Here is an 18,257-nt window from a genome sequence, read left to right as displayed (position 1 = left end):
TTATTAAGGTTGATTACGGCTGCTTATCAGTGCTTTAAGAACCTTTGGGTGACCAACACCTTCAGAGAAAATGGTCCTTCGGAGCTTCATTGGTGAAAAGTCATCAGCCAAACTAGAACTGAGTAGAGGTGAAGGGATCTGAGTCACCGCTTTTAAGGGAGGTGATAATCCAGGGTCAGTGTTCAGCGAGAGTCCATCATACCACTGGTTTTGTGGTGGGAATTTTTATTTTTCACTAAGGCTTCATGTGGGGGATGCATGTGTGGAGGGAGCAGACTGGACATCTATAGTGGTCCTTGACCTCTTGTGATTTTTCGTGAGGACAGTAGAGTTGTAGATTTCTAGGATTTGGAAACTGTAAAAGAACTTGCTGGTCAACCATTGTAGCGCATCATGTTCAGCTGAGGAAACGGGCCTGGAGAGGTGGGGTGCCCGGCCCCAGGGCCCACGACTCCTATTGCTGAAGGGACAGGTTCAGAGCCCAGGCTGGATGGGGGCATTCTTGAGCAGCAGCCCGAGGAGGGAGGGAGGATAATCAGAAAATTACTGAGGGAAGCCAAACCAGGAGAGAAGTCAGCGGAGGGTTGACCCGAGGATGGAAACAATCTACAACACAAATGTAGCCTCCACTGGGGGACCTGGTTCATCCGGTCCATGAAGAGTTGTCGGGCGCCCACTGTGCCCCAGACAGCAAGCCCTTGAAAGAGGGACAGGCCAGAGGTGAAGGCAGAGCCTTAAGAAAAACATCAGTGCCCGTCTCACTTCCGTCTATTCCGACATCGTTTCTGAGAGGAGGCAGATTTCCATGCCCAGTTTCTCAGGAAAGCGAGTGTGGTGACAGAAAAAGTGAGATGAAGGGGACAATTTGGTCCTTGTAGCAAGGAGAGGCAGGAATTGGTTGCAGGCTGAGTAACAGCTGCAGGCTAACGTGGCTTTATTTCTCTATTTCTCAATACATACCAGTATGGAGCACGACTGTGACGGAGCCCCACCCCTAGTCCTCAGTGGGCTGCAGTGTGACCCTGTGCTTTCTTCCCGCAGTGTCCGAGCTTCAGGAGGAGGGCATGAACGCCATCAACCTGCCCCTCAGCCCCATCCCCTTCGAGCTGGACCCTGAGGACACGATGCTGGGTAACGGGGTCTCTTGTTCTCTGGGTTAGCCTAATGCCTTCATGTGGGACCACCCTGCTGACTGCCTTTTCTTTTTAAAGAGGAGAATGAAGTGAGAACGATGGTGGATCCCAACTCACGCAGTGACCCCAAACTTCAAGAACTGATGAAGGTAAGAGGAAATCAGAAAGGGGCTTCAAGGTGCCTCCCAGACTCAACAGGTGTCTGTAGACCACCCGCCATGTGCAGGCACCACGGGAGCCCCTGCAGAGAGAATAGAAAGTCCCAGCCGTCCCTGTCCACAGGCAGCTTGTGGTCCAGGAGGTGGACATGGAAAACTTAACAGAAGTGGGCACGACTAAAGCCCAGGGAATGGTGTTGGTCATGAGTGCCAGAGAAGTTAGCGCAAGTAAGCGCACATTTGCTAGGGTCTTATAGTTCACACAGTCCTTTCACTGCTTTTCTCAAGGACCCTCCAAAGCATCCTGTGAAGGAGGATTTAGTATTATCCCCATTTTACAGATGAGGAAACCGAGTGTCAGAATAGCCAGGTGGTTTGTGTATGGTCACAGCAGAGTGGAGGAGGTGGGGTTCAAACAGAAATGAGAGGAAGTGAAATATTGTGCATAATGTTCTTTGCACAGTGGCTGACAAGTGGTCACCCCTCAAACAATGTTCATTTCATCCCCCTTCTGATTCACTGTCCTGTGTTCTTCTTCTTCAGTTTGTCCAAGCTGCACTTAAAAAACAGGACAAAAAGCACTGGATGCCAGAGTGATTCATTCAAAATGCTAAACTGAATATATCATTTTTCTGCTCAAAACCTATGTGTCATTTCCTATGAACTGCAGGTTGAGGCCTACGCTCCTGGGGGTGGTTTGGGACTCTCCATGCTCTAGCTGCCTCTCCAACCCCAGATCGTCCCTGCCTGGCCACACAGGACACCGGACCTGCTGGTGGTGGCCCCCTGAACACACCCACACTCTGCGCTCACTTCCAGCATGCCCCACCACCAGGCCTTTGTTCGTGCGGTCCCTCTGCCCAGATGCTCTACCCACTCTTCACCTGCAGCCACAGCCAGGCCATGTCCTCCAGGAAGCCTTCTCTAAGCCCCAGGGCTGTAGCTCTCCCCTCTGTGTGCTGCTGTGGTTCTTGGATTTAATTCTGTCCTTGCAGTCACCACATGACGTTACGCCTACTTGTATACATCTCTGTCTCCGCCACTACATGGCGAGCCTCTGGGGATTAAAAATTGTCTCTTTTTTTCATCACTGCTCCCCCAAGGTCCAGCAGAGAGTGTGGCATATAACGTGTATTAATAAATGCTAGGTGGGTGGATGATGGATGGATGAAGGAGAAAGAGGGAGGGAGGGGAGAGGAGAGAAGGAACGGGAAGGGGAAGGAGAGGGGAGCAGAGGGGAGGGAGGAAGCTTCTGCCTTAGGACAGTAGAGCGATGTGCTGCCAAGGCCCCCGACTCCACCCAGCTCCTGCCTGTGCTGTCAAGGCCGTCTACTTACGCCAAGTCACAGAAGTCAAACACAAAATCCATTCAAATAAAATGGCTGAAAAGGCAGAACTGCAGTGGTTGCCTGCGGCCCGTGCTAAGGGGAGGGGCTGAGCGCAGAGAGCCCGAGGAACCTCCTTAGGATGAGGGAACGCTCCTGTATCTTGACTATAGTATCCTCATAAATGGAAAAGAGGTAAAAACTGAAAAAGGCAGTGACCCTGTGCAAGCTTCAGTTTCCTTGCCTGAAAAATGAAACTGGTGCTACTTGCCTCTCGGGGGGTTGTGTGGATTCACCGAGTGGGACGTCACCTGACACGCTGCTGCTGGACGCCTGATGCACGGAGTGCTCTCAGGGAGCGATACGGGCGGGAGAGGAGACTCTGGCCCCACTGACACGGAGCCTGGCGCAGGGAGGAGGACGCATGCTTTGCAGAACAGTGCACGAGAGTCCGATTCCTGTCTCTGCCCACAGTGAGCTCTGTGACCGTGGGCAGATATGGTTCCTTCTGTGTTTGATTTCTCCTCCTCAACATATTGGTGGCAGTAACCACCTGGCCAGACATCATAATGGGAGAGTGCGTAACTGATGAATAAAATGTGCGTTTATTGCACGCTTGGTCCTTGCCACATGTAATTCTTTTCTGACACTTAATGTGAGAGGTATTTTCATCAATTTTAGAGATAAGGAATCAGAGGCTCAGAGCTTGCCTTAGATTCATGGGTCACAGAGGCACAAACACACACACGTCCATAGAACCCAGAGATGGATGAATAAGTTAGTAGGTAAAGCAGTGGTTTCAACCCCAGTTTGCATTAACTCCAAAGACCATACTCTTGCCCAGTACAAAGCCACACAGCCAAACACTGTGTGAATTTGCTTACCACTGGGGTAGGGAATGGTAGGGGCCAGAAGATATTAGCAGGGACACTGGTGCCACCAGCACTAGAAGGGCTGTCACCTGAAAGTTAACAGCCACTGGGGCTCACACTCACAGGCTGCTTGTCCACGTATGGGGTCACGTGGACAGTTCTGCTCTTTTCAGAATCTGAGGTTCATTTACGTTGTCATTGTCCAGACTGAGAAAGCTGGTCTATAAGAAAGTACCCCGTGACTCTTATTCTCTCTCTCTCTCTCTCTCTCTCTCTCTGTAGGTATTAATTGACTGGATTAACGATGTTTTGGTCGGAGAAAGAATCATTGTGAAAGACCTGGCTGAAGACTTATACGATGGCCAAGTCCTGCAGAAGCTTTTTGGTAAGAGGCGAGTTGAATGGCACAGTGGATGTCTTCGGTCTCCTAGTTTGGAACTGTTTTCCGTTCACAGCAGTTCACCTGGGATGGGATAGAATGCGTAGCATGTCAGGCAACAGACGAGTAGGGCCGTCAGATGTCCTCTTGGAGTCTCATAAATGAATTGCCTAGGGAGTCTCCACGGCCAGGTAGGGCTGCTCCGCCTCACCCTCTCCGGAAACCTGTGCACCTGTGGCCTCTGTAGGGATATTTATGTGTGTGGAGGTGCATGTATGCATCTGTATACCTCTGTCACCTGCGGACATGTGTACGTGTGTGTGCATGTGTGTGTACCTCTGTGATCTATGGCCCTGTGTGTATATCTCTAGGTTGGTGCAAGTGTATGTGCCTCTGTGACTGACGTTTGGCTCCTGTGTGTGTCTCTAGGTGTCTTGGCTCTGGAAAGGTGTGTGTCCCTGTGTCAGTTCACATCCGTTCGTGTGAACATGTCAGGCTGTGGGGGAGGGCAAGGAGACTTCAGGGGTGATCTTAGCAGAGTGGATTTGGACTTCTCCTCTCTGTTCCCCATTTTCTCTCATCCTAACCTCTGCCCCACATTCTAGACTCTCCTTCTTAGCTGCCCACTAGGACCCCTCACGTTGAGCTCATCCACTTTCCTGAAGTCGTTTCTTCCCCTCTGAGTGATTAGAACCCCTCTCCCTCTTCCTTACCCCCAGGGATGTGGGGTCTCCAAGGTCTGTTTCCTCTTGCTCAGAATTCTGTCCTGCATCCATCCTACTGCCACGTTCACTTGTCTGAACTGTCAGAACAATTTCCAGACTCACCTCTGCCTCCCATCTCATCTCCCCCAACCCATTCCCCACACAGCTAGTGGAGGAATGTTCTAAATCGCAAATCTAATCCCCCCAGGACTCTCTCCCCTACCTGTGGACAAAGTTCCAGCGCGTTAGCACCGCATTCAAGACCTTTCATCCTCTGACACCCAGCTGTCTGGCCAGCCTCACCTCCGGCCACGCAGACAGGTGGCTCATGTTATGTGGAAGGTTTAGAATAGTGCCTGACGCACAGTGCTTGCCGGTCAGTGTCCTTCGTCATTCGTTTCCATTGTTGGTGATTTATTGTTTACGAATGCTGTCGCCACATGACTACACACACCTCTCTACTTTCACCCTTGCTATTCCTTCTGCCTCTGAGGCCCTTCTTCCTCCTTCATCCACCAGGGCAAACCATTACCGCCCATCCTTCCATCTTCTAGAGTCAACTGAATGTGCCTCCCTCTCACAGCCCTCACAACACAGTCACATCTGGGAGAGACAGTCCCGCGTTCTTCTTTGTTTCCTTGCATATACATACACACACTCATATACAGAACATATGTGCCTTTATTATAGAGATGCATATATATAATATGCTGTTGTCATATAGACACACATATAATATGCATGCCTTTATTATTATAAGACATTTTATGTTGTTTGCTGCTGTTTATATAAGCGTGTGTGAGCTTCTCAAGGGCAGGAACCATGCTGTATTTATTTATCCAGTCTTCTCCAGTATTAACACGTGTTGCTGAGCATGTAGTCAATGTATATTGAATGAATGAATGAATAATATAAAATCTAGTCATTTCTAGGAAGCTAAGCTGATTTGGTACTCAAGCATCAATATTAATGAGTGTTAATATTTAAAGGCTTGTAAATGCAACTGAACATGGAGCGGAAATGAGACAGGCAGAGATGGAAGAGCCATGAGCCCCACTGAGCATCTTTCTTAGTGACTGTAGCTTTTAACTCCACCAGCAAATTTCTAAGCAGGCTCTGAGACTGTCTCAAATTGTTCCACGCTGGGCTTTCAAAGCAAGGGTGGAACATGGCTGTGGAGCAATGGAACGTGGTTGTGAAGCAATCTTGCCTCCGGGAATGGTTACAAAACCTTCCAGCATCACATCCGTGCGGCCCCGAGTCAGGCACCCAGTGCAAAGTCAGATTAGATCATTTCAGATCTCAACTTCATGTTGAAGAGGTGATTCACAACAGAGGTGCTGCTGCTTCTGTCAACTCAAGTTTGGGTCCTTTGTGGGTCTAGGGCTAGACAGACACATTCAAAAGCCCCAGGCAGGGTGCCCAGTGGAGAGAGCGGGTTTGCAGTTAAAAACACGCATCGGGTGCCCCCAGGAGAAGGAGTCGGTCTGGAGCTAGAGTTTTGGGTGACCCCCCCCCCCGACCTCGAGTTCCCCTCCAGCTATTTTTCTTTCTTCTTTCCAACCAAGTTTCTCAAAAGAATGTTTGGCACTCCCTCTATCTGCTTCCCCACCACTAATCATTCCCTGCCGAGGTACGGGCTGGGTGCCACCATCTCTCCATCAACTTTTCCTCCCCAGGTCACCAGTGTCAGCTCAGACCTCCTCCGGTGCTGTGGCATTTGACACTACTAAACATCCCTTCCCCCTCCCCGGCCTGGAGGTTTCTCGCTTCCCTGGTTCTCTTGCACCTCTGACGCCCACTTCTCAGTCCTCCTCACACATTCTTTCCGTAACGGCTGGGGTTCTTCCGTCTTCCACCCCTGGCCCTCCTCTTTCTTCCATACCCTCTTCCTGGGGGGTTTCATCTCCTCCTACGATTTCAGCCGTCATCTATATGATCATCACCCTCAGATCTACATCTCTGCAACGGCTTTCTCTTTGAAATTGTAAGTAAAGTTATCTTTTAACTGCCCTCCAAACATGCCCACCTGGATGTCACATAGTCACCTTGTATCCACCCTGCCCCAGACTGAGCTAATAGTCCTCTTCAACACCAAACCCATTCCGTTTTCCACCTTGATAAGTCGTGTTACCACCACAGATTAGAAACCTGGGCGTCATCCTGGTTTGCTCCCTCTTCTTCCCGCACTGTTAGTCACAATTCTTGCAACCTTATTCCCACAAATGCGTGTCTGTCTGTGTCAAACCCATCCCATTAGTACACGTGCAGCACTGAGAAAAGTGACTGGCTTGCTGGGTGCTGGTGCTGGCAAGGGGGGCTTCACCACTCTCTTCCAGCCCCTCTGCTGCCCCCGGAGCTCAGAGCCTCGTCGCTTCCCTTGGCTTCCCTGGCTGTGACGTCCTTTGCTGCAGGTTACACTGTCTCCTGCCTTGAGAACACTCAACGGAGTTCTTCCCGATCTTCTTTATATTTCATGATTTGTCTTAACACTTAAACAAACTCATGGCCCATTCGTCACTGTTTCTTTAAAGCTTTTTTATTTTGAACTGGCTTTAGACGTCTAGTGGACTTGCAGAGACAGCCCAGGGAGTTCCTGTTTCCCTTCACTCAGCTTCCTCTCGTGGTAACATCTTACCAACCATGGGACAGGCATTGAAACCAAGAAATTATCTTCAGGACACAATGCTTAGCTAAATCACAGAATTTTTTTGGATTTCACCAGTTTTTACTTTCATGTCCTCTTTTGGTTCTAGGAGGTAATCCAGGATCCCCCATGACATTCAGTTGTCACATCTCCTGAGTCTCCTCCCATCTGGGACAGTCTTTCTTGTCTTTCATGACCTTGGGGTTTTGGAGAGGACTGGTTGGTTATTTTGCAGAATGGCCCCCAGTTTAGGTTTGTCTGATGTTTCCTCACGATTAGATTGCGGCTATGTGTTTCGGGGAAGGACACCACGGAAGTGGAGTGTCCTGCTCAGTGTGTCCTTTCAGGGAGGACATGATGATGTCAGCATGAATTGTCACTGCTGGTGGTCACCTTGACCGTTTGGTTAAGGTGGTGTCGGCCAGATTTCTTCACTGTAAAGTGACTGTTTTTCTCTTGTAATTAATATATTTGCAGGGAGATACTTTAAGACCGCGAACGCCTTGTTTCTCCTTGCACTCCTCCCACTAACTACAATCGGCGGAGCGTGTCTGCCGCAGTTGTCACTGTGGTGGCCTAGTGGAGGTTTTCTGTTTTTCTGTTTTCCTGTTCCCTCCGCATTCATGAGTTGGAAGTCTTCTGTAAGGAAAAGTTGTCCTTTGTTTCCCACCTGCTTATTAATTCAGTGTTAATTTATGTCAATACGAGTGCAAGGATACTCACTTCATACTTTGGGTTATAATCCGGTGCTGTCATCCTTCATGTCTTGTTCATACACCTCCAGCCTCGACCACTGGGCGCTCCTTCAGGTTGGCTCCCGGGCACTTCCTGAACATGCTGCCCCGTATTTTTTCTTAGCATTTCCTTACTTTCTAATATCATAAGATGCTCCAGGCTCATCTTCTGTTTCACTTTTACTTTGGCCCTGGAATCAACTACCTCTCCAAGGAGCCCCAGGCTCTTTTATTAGAGAATGATGTTTAGAAATTAGTATCTGGGCATTTTACTTTGTGTTTTTAACTTGCTACCTGTTGCACAAATAAACATCTATGTGCAGGGGTGGTACCAAGGTGAATCAGGTATGATCATTTCCACAAATTCAGCTTCAAATTGTGCTGGAGCTGATCATGGAGAGTAGGAAGGGGCTGAGTTTGGGACTAGGAAACTTAACTATGAAATACTGGCACTTGAAAAAAGAAAAAAGTGGCATAGGGACCTCCAGGAGTCCAGATGTGCCAGCGTGAGGACAGGATATGGATCTGGATTCCAGGAAGCCATTCTGGTGACACCGTGGAGCAGGGACTCAACCCACAGATGAACAAGATGCTGAGGCAGGGATCTCCCGGCAGAAGGTTGCGTGTGTTATTGTTACGATGAAATTCTGAAGAGGTGACAGGTGAACTGTCTGGCTGGGTCTTCTCTAATAATGGGCTCTGAGAGGGGACGTCATGCCTGGTGTGGCCAGATGCTACTTGCTCAGCCTCAAAGTCTGGTCTGCTTGCCCTGCTCAGGGTCCCTAGGCATGTCTGGGGGGTTATTCTGGCACAGCCTCCCCCAGGTCCTTCTCTCCGAGCTGCCTAACCCAGCTGCCCACTGCTGCCTCCGTGCTCTGTGTCTTCCCTCTTGCCTGGCAACAGATCTGAGTTGAGGTTTTCCTGGAAGTAGGTACTGAAACAAGGACTTGGGTGGAGGAACTTTACATGAGAGGTGATCTTAGAAAGTACAAAACATCAAGTAAGGAGTGTAGGAGAGAAATGCTGTCCAGTGTGTATTAATAAGGGTGACAGCTCTGTTTGCGACCAGGGCTCAGTGCTGCAGGGGTCCGTCTGAGAAACCAGGTGACACCACACCTCAGAATCACCCTCCCCGGGACGGGGAGTCAGGGGCATTTATCCTATGGCTCTCATCACCCTGTGGTTGAGGATTGTGTAGGAATTAAGAACCTCTGGATTGTACTCCTGGTGGAGAAGGAGAAAGCTTCAGGGCCAGAGATGGGCCCCACCGGTGTGCTGAGAGCCGCCTGCAGCTGCAGGTGAACGCAGGTGGGCCAAGGGGCTCCGGGAAGGAGCGTCAGCATCATACTGTAAGGGCTCCTCCTCCCAATACAGGCCGTTTCTCTGTACCACTGGCGTCACTGCCTGGGAAAAGTCAGATACTAGCCACTCTGGCCTTCCTCTTTATGACACCAATTCCCCATCCTTTCACAGCCATTTCCACACCTCAGAACAAAAGCTTCCCACCCCTCAGAATGAAGAAGTTCCCCCTTACTCCATGCCAAAAGTTCATCTCATTTCTGATCCCAGGATCGGCCTCTCCTCAGGGTGATCGGTGGAGGCAGCATCCTCAGTCCCCCTGGGTATACTCATACCCAGGGCACAAATAATACAGTCTCTGAGTGGTCCAAAGTTGGGACACATTTCCCAGTGTCTCAGTATGCAGGTGCGTCCGTGGTCCCCTTGCTACATTCACATCCCCAACACCCAGGCGATAGACGTGACTGAGTGAGAAAGGCAGGAGGCGACGGGGTCTAGGGAAATGCTTACACCAGATCATCTTTTCATTTGACCATGGGCTGCTGCCTGTTTCCTATTGAGGTTTCCTGACTTGGGACAGCTCTGCACATTTCCTTATGGTATGTTTGATTCCCCTGATCCTTATCTTTGCACATGTGCATGTAACTAGGAACAGAAAAGGACTGTTTTGAGGGATGAAAAGTCATAAGGCTTTTCCTTCTGGTTTTTCAATAGCTTATGACTCAAACAGGGTATCTTCTCCAGGCATGAGACCAAGAAGGGTACCTGGGGCATTAAAGGTTCAACAGGAGGATGTTTTGTTTTGTGTTGGGTTATGTGTGTGTGTGTGTGGTTTTTTCCTGGTAGATGCTAAAGAGTACATCTTATACTGACCTTAATCTAGTCAATCAATATTCATCAAGCAACAACTATTTGATTTGCCAAATACTACAGCTGAGTTTAGGGATGTAGAAGTCAGTACGTCACAGTGCCACCTTCAGGTAACTCACAGCCTGGTATCATGAAGGGGTTGTCGAGTTAAGAGTTTTGGGCTGTGGGCTGTCAAGTTAGAGTTTTGGAAAGGCATCATGAAAGAGGAGGCGTTTTGATTCAGGCCTTCTGGAAGGAGCAGAATTTCAACCAGATGAAGGAGAACAACACTCTAGTCAAAAACGTTGCCAGCAAAGCCCTGTTGATTTTGGTGTGAGTGGAGGAAGAGGGTCGTAGAGACAGGAGAACATGGGTAGGTGATGGTCAGGATTGGTTGAATGGAGTCTGTAGCTAAGAAAGAAGCTGGGACCTAGCACCGGTCTCCAATAATAGAAACCAGGGCTTCTGGAGTATCAGGTAGTAGCAGACTCTAGGACTGGAGCAGGGCATACAGAAGATGAGCCTGGAGTGTCTTGTGGTGCCAAAAAGAGGTGCCAAGGGAAAAAAAATAGACCTGTGGGGCAGCATGTTGAACGTGCTCAGGACCATCTGAAAGAGCTCCCAGTGGCTAAAGGTGGGACAACTTGAGGAAAAAAGTAATACTGGATTATAACCCAAAGTCTAAAATAAATATCCTTAAATCCACATTAATATCAATAAAAATAGCTGATTAAATGAGGGAAAAGGGACAATTCTTCCTCACAGAATAGTTCCAAATAAGTTACGAATTTACAACTCCTTCAAGGATGTAGAGGTTAACTCCCCACCCCTTGAGTAGACTAGATTTAGTGACTGGCTTCCAATAATTAGGGTATGGAGCTGGGGGGGGGGGCATGCAAATAGCCTTACAGTGGAGGAACCTGGTATAGACACTAATTTGTCCAAATCAAAGTTAGCATCACCAATGATAAGTCATGTTGATAGCATGTGACTTTGATAGGATGTGATGAAAAGGGCACTTCACTTCTGTGATCTTCCTCCCCAGAGTCCCCAGTCTAACCAGTTAAAAAAAAAATAGGAAAAACCCAGGACTCCTCGAAACTGTCAAGGTCATGAAAAACCAGGAATCTCTAAAAAATGATCATAGAACGGAGGGGGATAGTGATGAGTAGGTGTGAGTAGAAAAAGGACATTAGGGAAAAATTAGTGAAACCCAAATAAAATATGGAGTTTAGTGACTAGTCATGTGCCACTGTCAGTTCATTAGTTTTGACAAATGCACCATAGTAATTAATGTAAGATGTTAACAAGAGGTGAACCTGGATTTAGAGTATGTAGGAACCATCTGAACTGCCATTTCAGCTTTCCTATAAGTCTGAAAAACATTCTAAAATGAAAAATTTGTTTAAAGAAAGATGATGAGTTTGCATTATAAAGGATTAAGAATTTTAGACTTCATTCGGTGGGCAAGGGTAACTGCTGATGGCTTGTGAGCAAATTGACATGATCAGAAATGGAGCTTTAAGATGACGACCTAGGAGCACAGGAGGGTTGCTTAGAAGAAGTAGAGGAAACTCCAGCAAAGCATCTCTTTGTGAAATAATGATTCCGTCGAACTAGAGGAGCAGCAGTATAGTCGGGGAAAAGCTTTATGAGAACTAGTGATGTAGGGAATGAGCAGCTAAAGTACACGAGGCTAACTCTCAGGTGGATATTAGATGGGGATGTACTCCATGAATTCCAGGAGGAGGAGCAGCTTGAAGAGTTTGAGAGTAGCTGCCCCACACCCAAAGTAGTACCAGGCTGAAGTAGCAGCTATGCTAAAATTGAAAGAGAAATGAAGGGAAAGATAGGAGATCTGAGTACCAATCTTGGTTCCGCCACTAAAATATTTCTTGGCAGTTCAGGTCACTCTTCTGTAAAACCAGGACAATGGCTTGTACAACCTTACAGCTGAGCTGTCCGATACAGTGCCCACTAACCACATGTAGCTATTAAAAGTAACCGAAATTAAAAATTCATTTACTTGGTCACACCAGCCACACTTCAGGTGCTCCCTAGCCAAACGTGTCTGGTGGCTGCCATACTGGTTTCTGTGGAAATGAGCATTTCCATCATAGCAGAAAGTTCTTTTGGACTTTAAAGCGCTGCTCTAAAGCCTTGCTGCTGGAATAGTCATTGATTCTCGGCTAGTTGAAGATAATGTATAATGCTATTCTTATTCTGGATGAGGGGTTTTCTGGTCTCTGAAAGACTCAGAAGTTGGATAAAAGTCTTTTTATTGTTCTTTTATTTATAAGTAGTAGAGATGCTCTCTCAAATGTCTTACTAAGTAAAAAAAAGTTGGGTGCAGAATTGTGTGTATATGTGTGTCCTGTGTGTGCATTAAGAGACACATCTAATGCTTGAGCATGTAGAGAATGTCTCTGGTAAGTCACAGTAAACTCTATAGAATGGAACTAGGGAACTTGGGACTACAATGGGAAGCAGGGACTTAATTTTCACAGCTTGAATTTTTTTTTCATGTTTATACATTATCAATTTTATGAAAAGTGGTAGAGTATTCATATAAGTTTTAGTAACGAAACTGAATCTATCAGTAGATGTCAAATAATACTTCGTACATTTCAACAGCTATCCCAAGTGAAATAGGAAGAAAAGGAAACTACCTAAATATGATAAAGACCATTTATACAAAATCTAACAGTGAACACATTAAATAGTGAAATATCAAAGACATGGTATGAGGAACAAGTCAAAGATGATGGCTATCACCACCATTTTAAGTGGGATATTACTGATTAATGTAATAAGATAAGAAAATAGATTTTGAGTTTCAACATTATGGATAACTATATGTTCAGACAAATCCTCTTGGTGCTGCATACTTCAAAAACTGGATAAGCCTTTAAAAAAAACATATTTTTGTATTGCATGGCTAAACTGGAAGGGAAGAAAATCTTTCTGATGCTGAAAACAACAAGGAAATGTAAATTCAGTAAGATGTGTTAATTTCTAATGACCTGTATAGCCAGAGGTTTAAGGGGCCACACTTACAGGGTTAAGACACAAAGTCTTGGTGGAGTCTGAAAAGAAGAAGAATTGGATCAGAGACCCCTGAGTAAATCCAGAGTCTCTGAAGGGTAACACTGTCAGTGGGTAAACTAGAAAATCTTGTCCCACAGAGAGAGACAGTAAGGACAAGTGTCTGTCTCAGCCTTAGGTATGAGTGGAGCAGAACAAAGAAAAGGTCTGTCCCTGACAGTTCCTTATCATCTAATGTCTGTACTCACACAGATTTTTAGGGCTAGGATTCACACTGCTTATTTGGCTTTAAAAGCCCCAAGCTGAAAATGTAGTTTAAAGTGGTTCCAAGTTACCTGTGCTCCCCAAGGTAGAAGCAAACATATGTCCTTTTAGAGGAATGAACTTTAAACCCAGGCCACAAAAAATTCCCAGAGATAAAATTCCAAGGCAAATGAGTTCAGAATTAGAAATTACCCAATACATGAAAGGAAGCCACCATGAACAAGCATCAGCCAAAACAATAAACTGTAGATTCATCCCACAGATGCTATGGATGTTAGCAACTGATCACTTACGGCGTGTAAAATATATTTAATATGTCAAAGTAAAAGTTTTAAAAGACTATTGAAAGGATGATAAAAGAATAAATAACTATCAAAGTTGGAACGATGTGAAAGGGAACCAAATAGAACTTGTAGAAATGAGAAAAATGGAATAATGAAATGGGAAACCTCAGTGGATTAGACACAGCTGAAGAAGGAATTGATGAACTGCAAGGTGGCGTTGAAAATTACCCAGGATGCAGTATTAGGGAGACAGTGGAGTGGAAAACAAAAATTAGAAGACATAGAGGTTAAGAAAATCGAACATAAGACTAATTGGAATTCTAGCAGGAGAAAAGAAAGAGAATGGAGTATAGGCAATATTTAAAGACACAATGAGTCAGAACTTTCCAGAATTGATGAAAGATATGCATTCTCCGATTCAGGAATCTCATGGAATCCCAAACAGGATAAATATCCAGAAATCTATACCTGCCCACTTATAATGAAACCTAAGAACACTGAAGATAAAAGATTAAAAGCAGAGAGAAAGAAAGAAATTACCTGTAAAAGAACAACAGACTGAAAGCTGTCTTTTGTCAGGAACAATAAAATCCTGAAGTTATTGAAATAAAATTTTCAAAAGTGGAAAAAAATGTTAACTTACATGTTTATACCCAGAAAAAAAACTCCTGTGTTTTTACGATGGGAGAAAAATTAAGGCATTTTATGCAAACATGAACTGAGAGGATTAACTACCAATATACTCTCACTAACAGAAATTTCTAAAGGATGCACTCCATGAAGAAGGAAAATGAACACAAAAGAAAGACCTGAAATGCAACAAAAAATAAAGATATCAGAATCCCAGACAACTATAGCACTTAAGTCAGGCAGAGTGGTTAGAGTCAGAGCGTGCTGAGGGCCTTGTATCATTTAGTATGTGGATAAAGAGACTAATTAACGTAAGACTCTATTAAGTTAAATACACGTGATAAATTTTCTAGGGAAACCACTAAAATAATAAAACAGAGTGTATAACCTCCCTACTAGTCATGAGGCGAAAATGAAATGAGAGAGAATAGAAGCCTTAGTCCCAGAGGCAGCAAGGATGGAAGAGGTGATGAAGAATCGGAAAAGCTGAGTAGTAGGAAGTTCAAAATAAGTCAGTAGAAGTGAATCCAAGTATATTCATCAACCCAATCAATGTAAATTTACTTTATTCATTTAAAAGACAAAGACTGTCAGACGTGCTAACAAAAAATCTTGCTGTATGTTATTTACTAGAGAGAGTCTTAATATATGAGGACACAGAAAAGTTGAAAGAAAAAGTGGAAATAATCATATTTACTAGACTACTACTAATTAAAAGAAAGCTAAGGTAACTATTTTAATATCAGATGAAATAGACTTTCAGGCAAAAAGCATCACTCAGCAAGTCTCTACATATTAATGAGGCTAAAAATACTAGGAAAATAATGCACTTGTGTGCATCAAATATCTAAAAATAAAAAATGACAACCAGAATTTCAAGAAGAATTTGACAAATCTGCCATCACAGTAGATGAAGATATTTCTCTTAATAATACGTTAAAGAAAAAGTTCATGAGGATAAAGATCTGGACAATATTACTAACTAGCAACACCCCAAAGCTGGAATATTGTCATCCTTTTCTACTGTGCATGGAACACTTACAAAATTTGGCTATGTCCGGGAAGTCTCAAGGAGTTATTATACAGACCAAATCCTATGACCATGATGTAATAAAAAAAAAAAAAAAACTTTTAACTATCCCTCTCCATATATTTGGAAAAAATCGTAGCTCAGGAATTGCTCATACTAGAAGGAATAGTCTATGGATTATAATTCTTTGAAGGGTGGTTACATTAATATAGTATAATACACATGGCAACTATGTTTGTTTAGAACGTCTCAGTTCTTCTACCATTCAGGATAATTGAGTTTATTCTGCCCTGTCTTGATACTTCAGAACTTTTTGAATACTGTTTCATTGTTTTCTATAAATAATCGCTAAAAAAGCATATTTGGATGCTAACTTGAAAAACAACTGAAAGGTTCACAAAATAATCCTACCTGAGAAAATTTTCTAAATAGAATCCTATTTCAAAATCGTGCATACTACTTTACAACAAGTTAAACTGATGATGAACAATTTGCAGAACGGTAAATACATGGGAGAAACAATTTCCTGGAAAAATAAAAAAAATTTTAGCAATAGAAAATGTTCATGGAACTAGCTGAAATTAGCCTAATAAAAAAGAAGAAAACTAGGAGACTTTAAAAATAAATTGTCTTTAAATTCTTAGCAACACTGAATTAAATTACTGTTTAAATGTAGGAATATTTGAGTGTATCTCCTAAATTTTGAGGATTGAATATTTTTAAAATGTGAAGGGTAGAAACAACAGAAAAGGCTCTCAAACCTTCTCTATTAAAATGTCATAAAATTGAAATAAGTAATATAAGCTTACAAAATAGAGATAACCGGGTTTTATATTGTTTACATACAGAATGCTAAAAACTCAAACAGTAATAGAACCAATAAGAGGATTTGGTAAGATGACTGTATTCAAGAAGAAAATTCGTAAGGCAACAGCTTTTCTTTTTAACCAGTAATAATCAGCTGGTGATACACACATACACACACACAGGATGCTTACTGCAACTTTATTACAAATAGGAAAAAAGTGGAATACAATTTGACTACGTATCTACAGGGGAATGGCTGAATAAGTTATAAGTCCTGTAATATATTATGCGGTTTTTAAAAGATTGCGTTGCATTGATTTATATTGACGTAGAAAGATAATCATGATGTATGTTTACGTGAGACATATATGCAGACTAAAAAAGTCAATGGAAAAGATCAGTGAAACCAAGAGCTGGTTCTTGGAGAAAATGAAATGGACAAACCTTTAGCTACACTCATTAAGGAAAAGAGAGAGAACTCAAATAAAATCAGAAACGGAAGAGATGATAAAACTGATACCACAGAAATACAATCACAAGAGACTATTATGACTAATTATACACCAAAAAGCTAGACAATCTAAATAAATAAATAAATAAACAAACAAACAAACAAACAAACTCCTAAAACTCACAGCCTACCGAGACTGAATCATGATGAAACAAATTTTAAACAGACTTGTTACTAGTAGAGAGACTAAATCAGTCATCAAAAACCCTCCGAACAAACAAAAGCCCAGGACCAGATGGCTTCACTAATGAATTCTACCAAACATTAAAAACAAAAAATCCTTCTAAAACTCTTTGAAAAAAAAAAAAAAAAAAGAAGAGAGTACACTTCCAAACTCATTTTTACAAGACCAGAATTATCCTGATACCAGAACCAGACAAGGACACCTAAGAAAAGAAAATTATGTCCTTGATGAACACAGATGGAAAAATCCTTAACAAAATATTAGCAAACTGAGTTCTACAATACATTAAAAGGATCATACACCATGGTCAACTGGGGTGTATTTATGGATGCAAGGATGGTTCAACACCCACAAATCAATGTGATACACCACATTTTTAAAGTGAAGAATAAAAATCATAAGATCATCTTAATAGATGTAGAAAAAGCATTTGACAAAATTCAGTATCCATTTATGATTAAAAAAAAAAAAACTCTCAAAATGGGTATGGAGGGAACTTACCTGAACATAATAAAGGCCATATACGACAAGTTCACAGCTAACATCATACTCAATAGTGAAAAGCTTAAAACTTTTCCTCTAAAATCAGGAATAAGACAAGGATGCCCACCCTAGACACTTTTATTCGAAATAGTATTAGAAGTCCAAGCCAGAGCACTTAGGCAAGAGAAAGAAATAAAAGGCATCCAAATCAGAAAGGAGAAGTAAAACTGTCACTATTTGCAAGTGATGTGATGTTATATACAGAAAACCCTAAAGACTCCACCAACAAACTGTTAGAACTAATAAACTAATTCAGTGAAGTTGCAGGGTATAAAATCAGTATACAAAAAAATCTGTTTTTATTCTATACATTAATAATGAACTATCTATCAGAAAGAAATTAAGAAAACAAATACCTTATGATCTCACCTATATGTTGAATCTAAACAAAACAAAACAAAAAATGACCTGATAGACAGAGAACAGATTGGTGGTTGCCAGAGGATGGGGAAGGGGAAATGGATAAAATGGGTGAAGTTTGTCCAAAAGTACAAAAAAAAAAAAAAAAAAAAAAGGTGTATCCATATATATTGAGACATAGATATATGCTTAAATGGGAAAAAAAAAAGTAGCAGAAAATTTATACACTGTAATCTTATTTTTATTAACAGAGAGAATGAGAGAGACTCTTTCTATTGTGTGTATTATGAACGTGAAGAGATACACCTAAAACTGTTAATAAGGGCTACTTTGAGATAGTCTCTCTACTCAAATCCATATAGGTTCCAATGTCAACGCATAAAAGTATCCAACAACAAAAATTAAAAGCAAGCAGATAAACCCAAAGCTTAATAACTAAAGTAGAAAAAGTGAAGAATTACATTTTCTAAAATATTAAGTAATGCAAATAAATAAAGCA

General features: G+C 43.2%; 1 protein-coding gene and 1 long non-coding RNA gene across 4 annotated transcripts in view; one reads left to right on the top strand and one right to left on the bottom strand.

The window, feature by feature from the left end:
- LOC116666438 overlaps nt 1–18,257 on the bottom strand; it is a 72,814-nt gene that overhangs the window by 774 nt on the left and 53,783 nt on the right. The window lies entirely within an intron of this gene.
- Nucleotides 1–18,257, top strand: part of PARVA (parvin alpha) — a 146,379-nt gene that overhangs the window by 92,967 nt on the left and 35,155 nt on the right. For all 3 annotated transcript variants that reach the window (XM_032489010.1, XM_032489009.1, XM_032489011.1), the window contains exons 2-4: nt 1,042–1,131; nt 1,212–1,282; nt 3,771–3,873. In XM_032489010.1, the coding sequence (XP_032344901.1) occupies nt 1,042–1,131; nt 1,212–1,282; nt 3,771–3,873 (264 nt within the window). The remainder of the gene's footprint in view (nt 1–1,041; nt 1,132–1,211; nt 1,283–3,770; nt 3,874–18,257) is intronic.

This window comes from Camelus ferus, chromosome 10 (assembly GCF_009834535.1).
Source record: "Camelus ferus isolate YT-003-E chromosome 10, BCGSAC_Cfer_1.0, whole genome shotgun sequence".
NCBI lineage: Eukaryota > Metazoa > Chordata > Mammalia > Artiodactyla > Camelidae > Camelus > Camelus ferus.
Note: the sequence above shows the minus strand (reverse complement) of the source record. Positions and strands in the feature narration are given on the sequence as shown.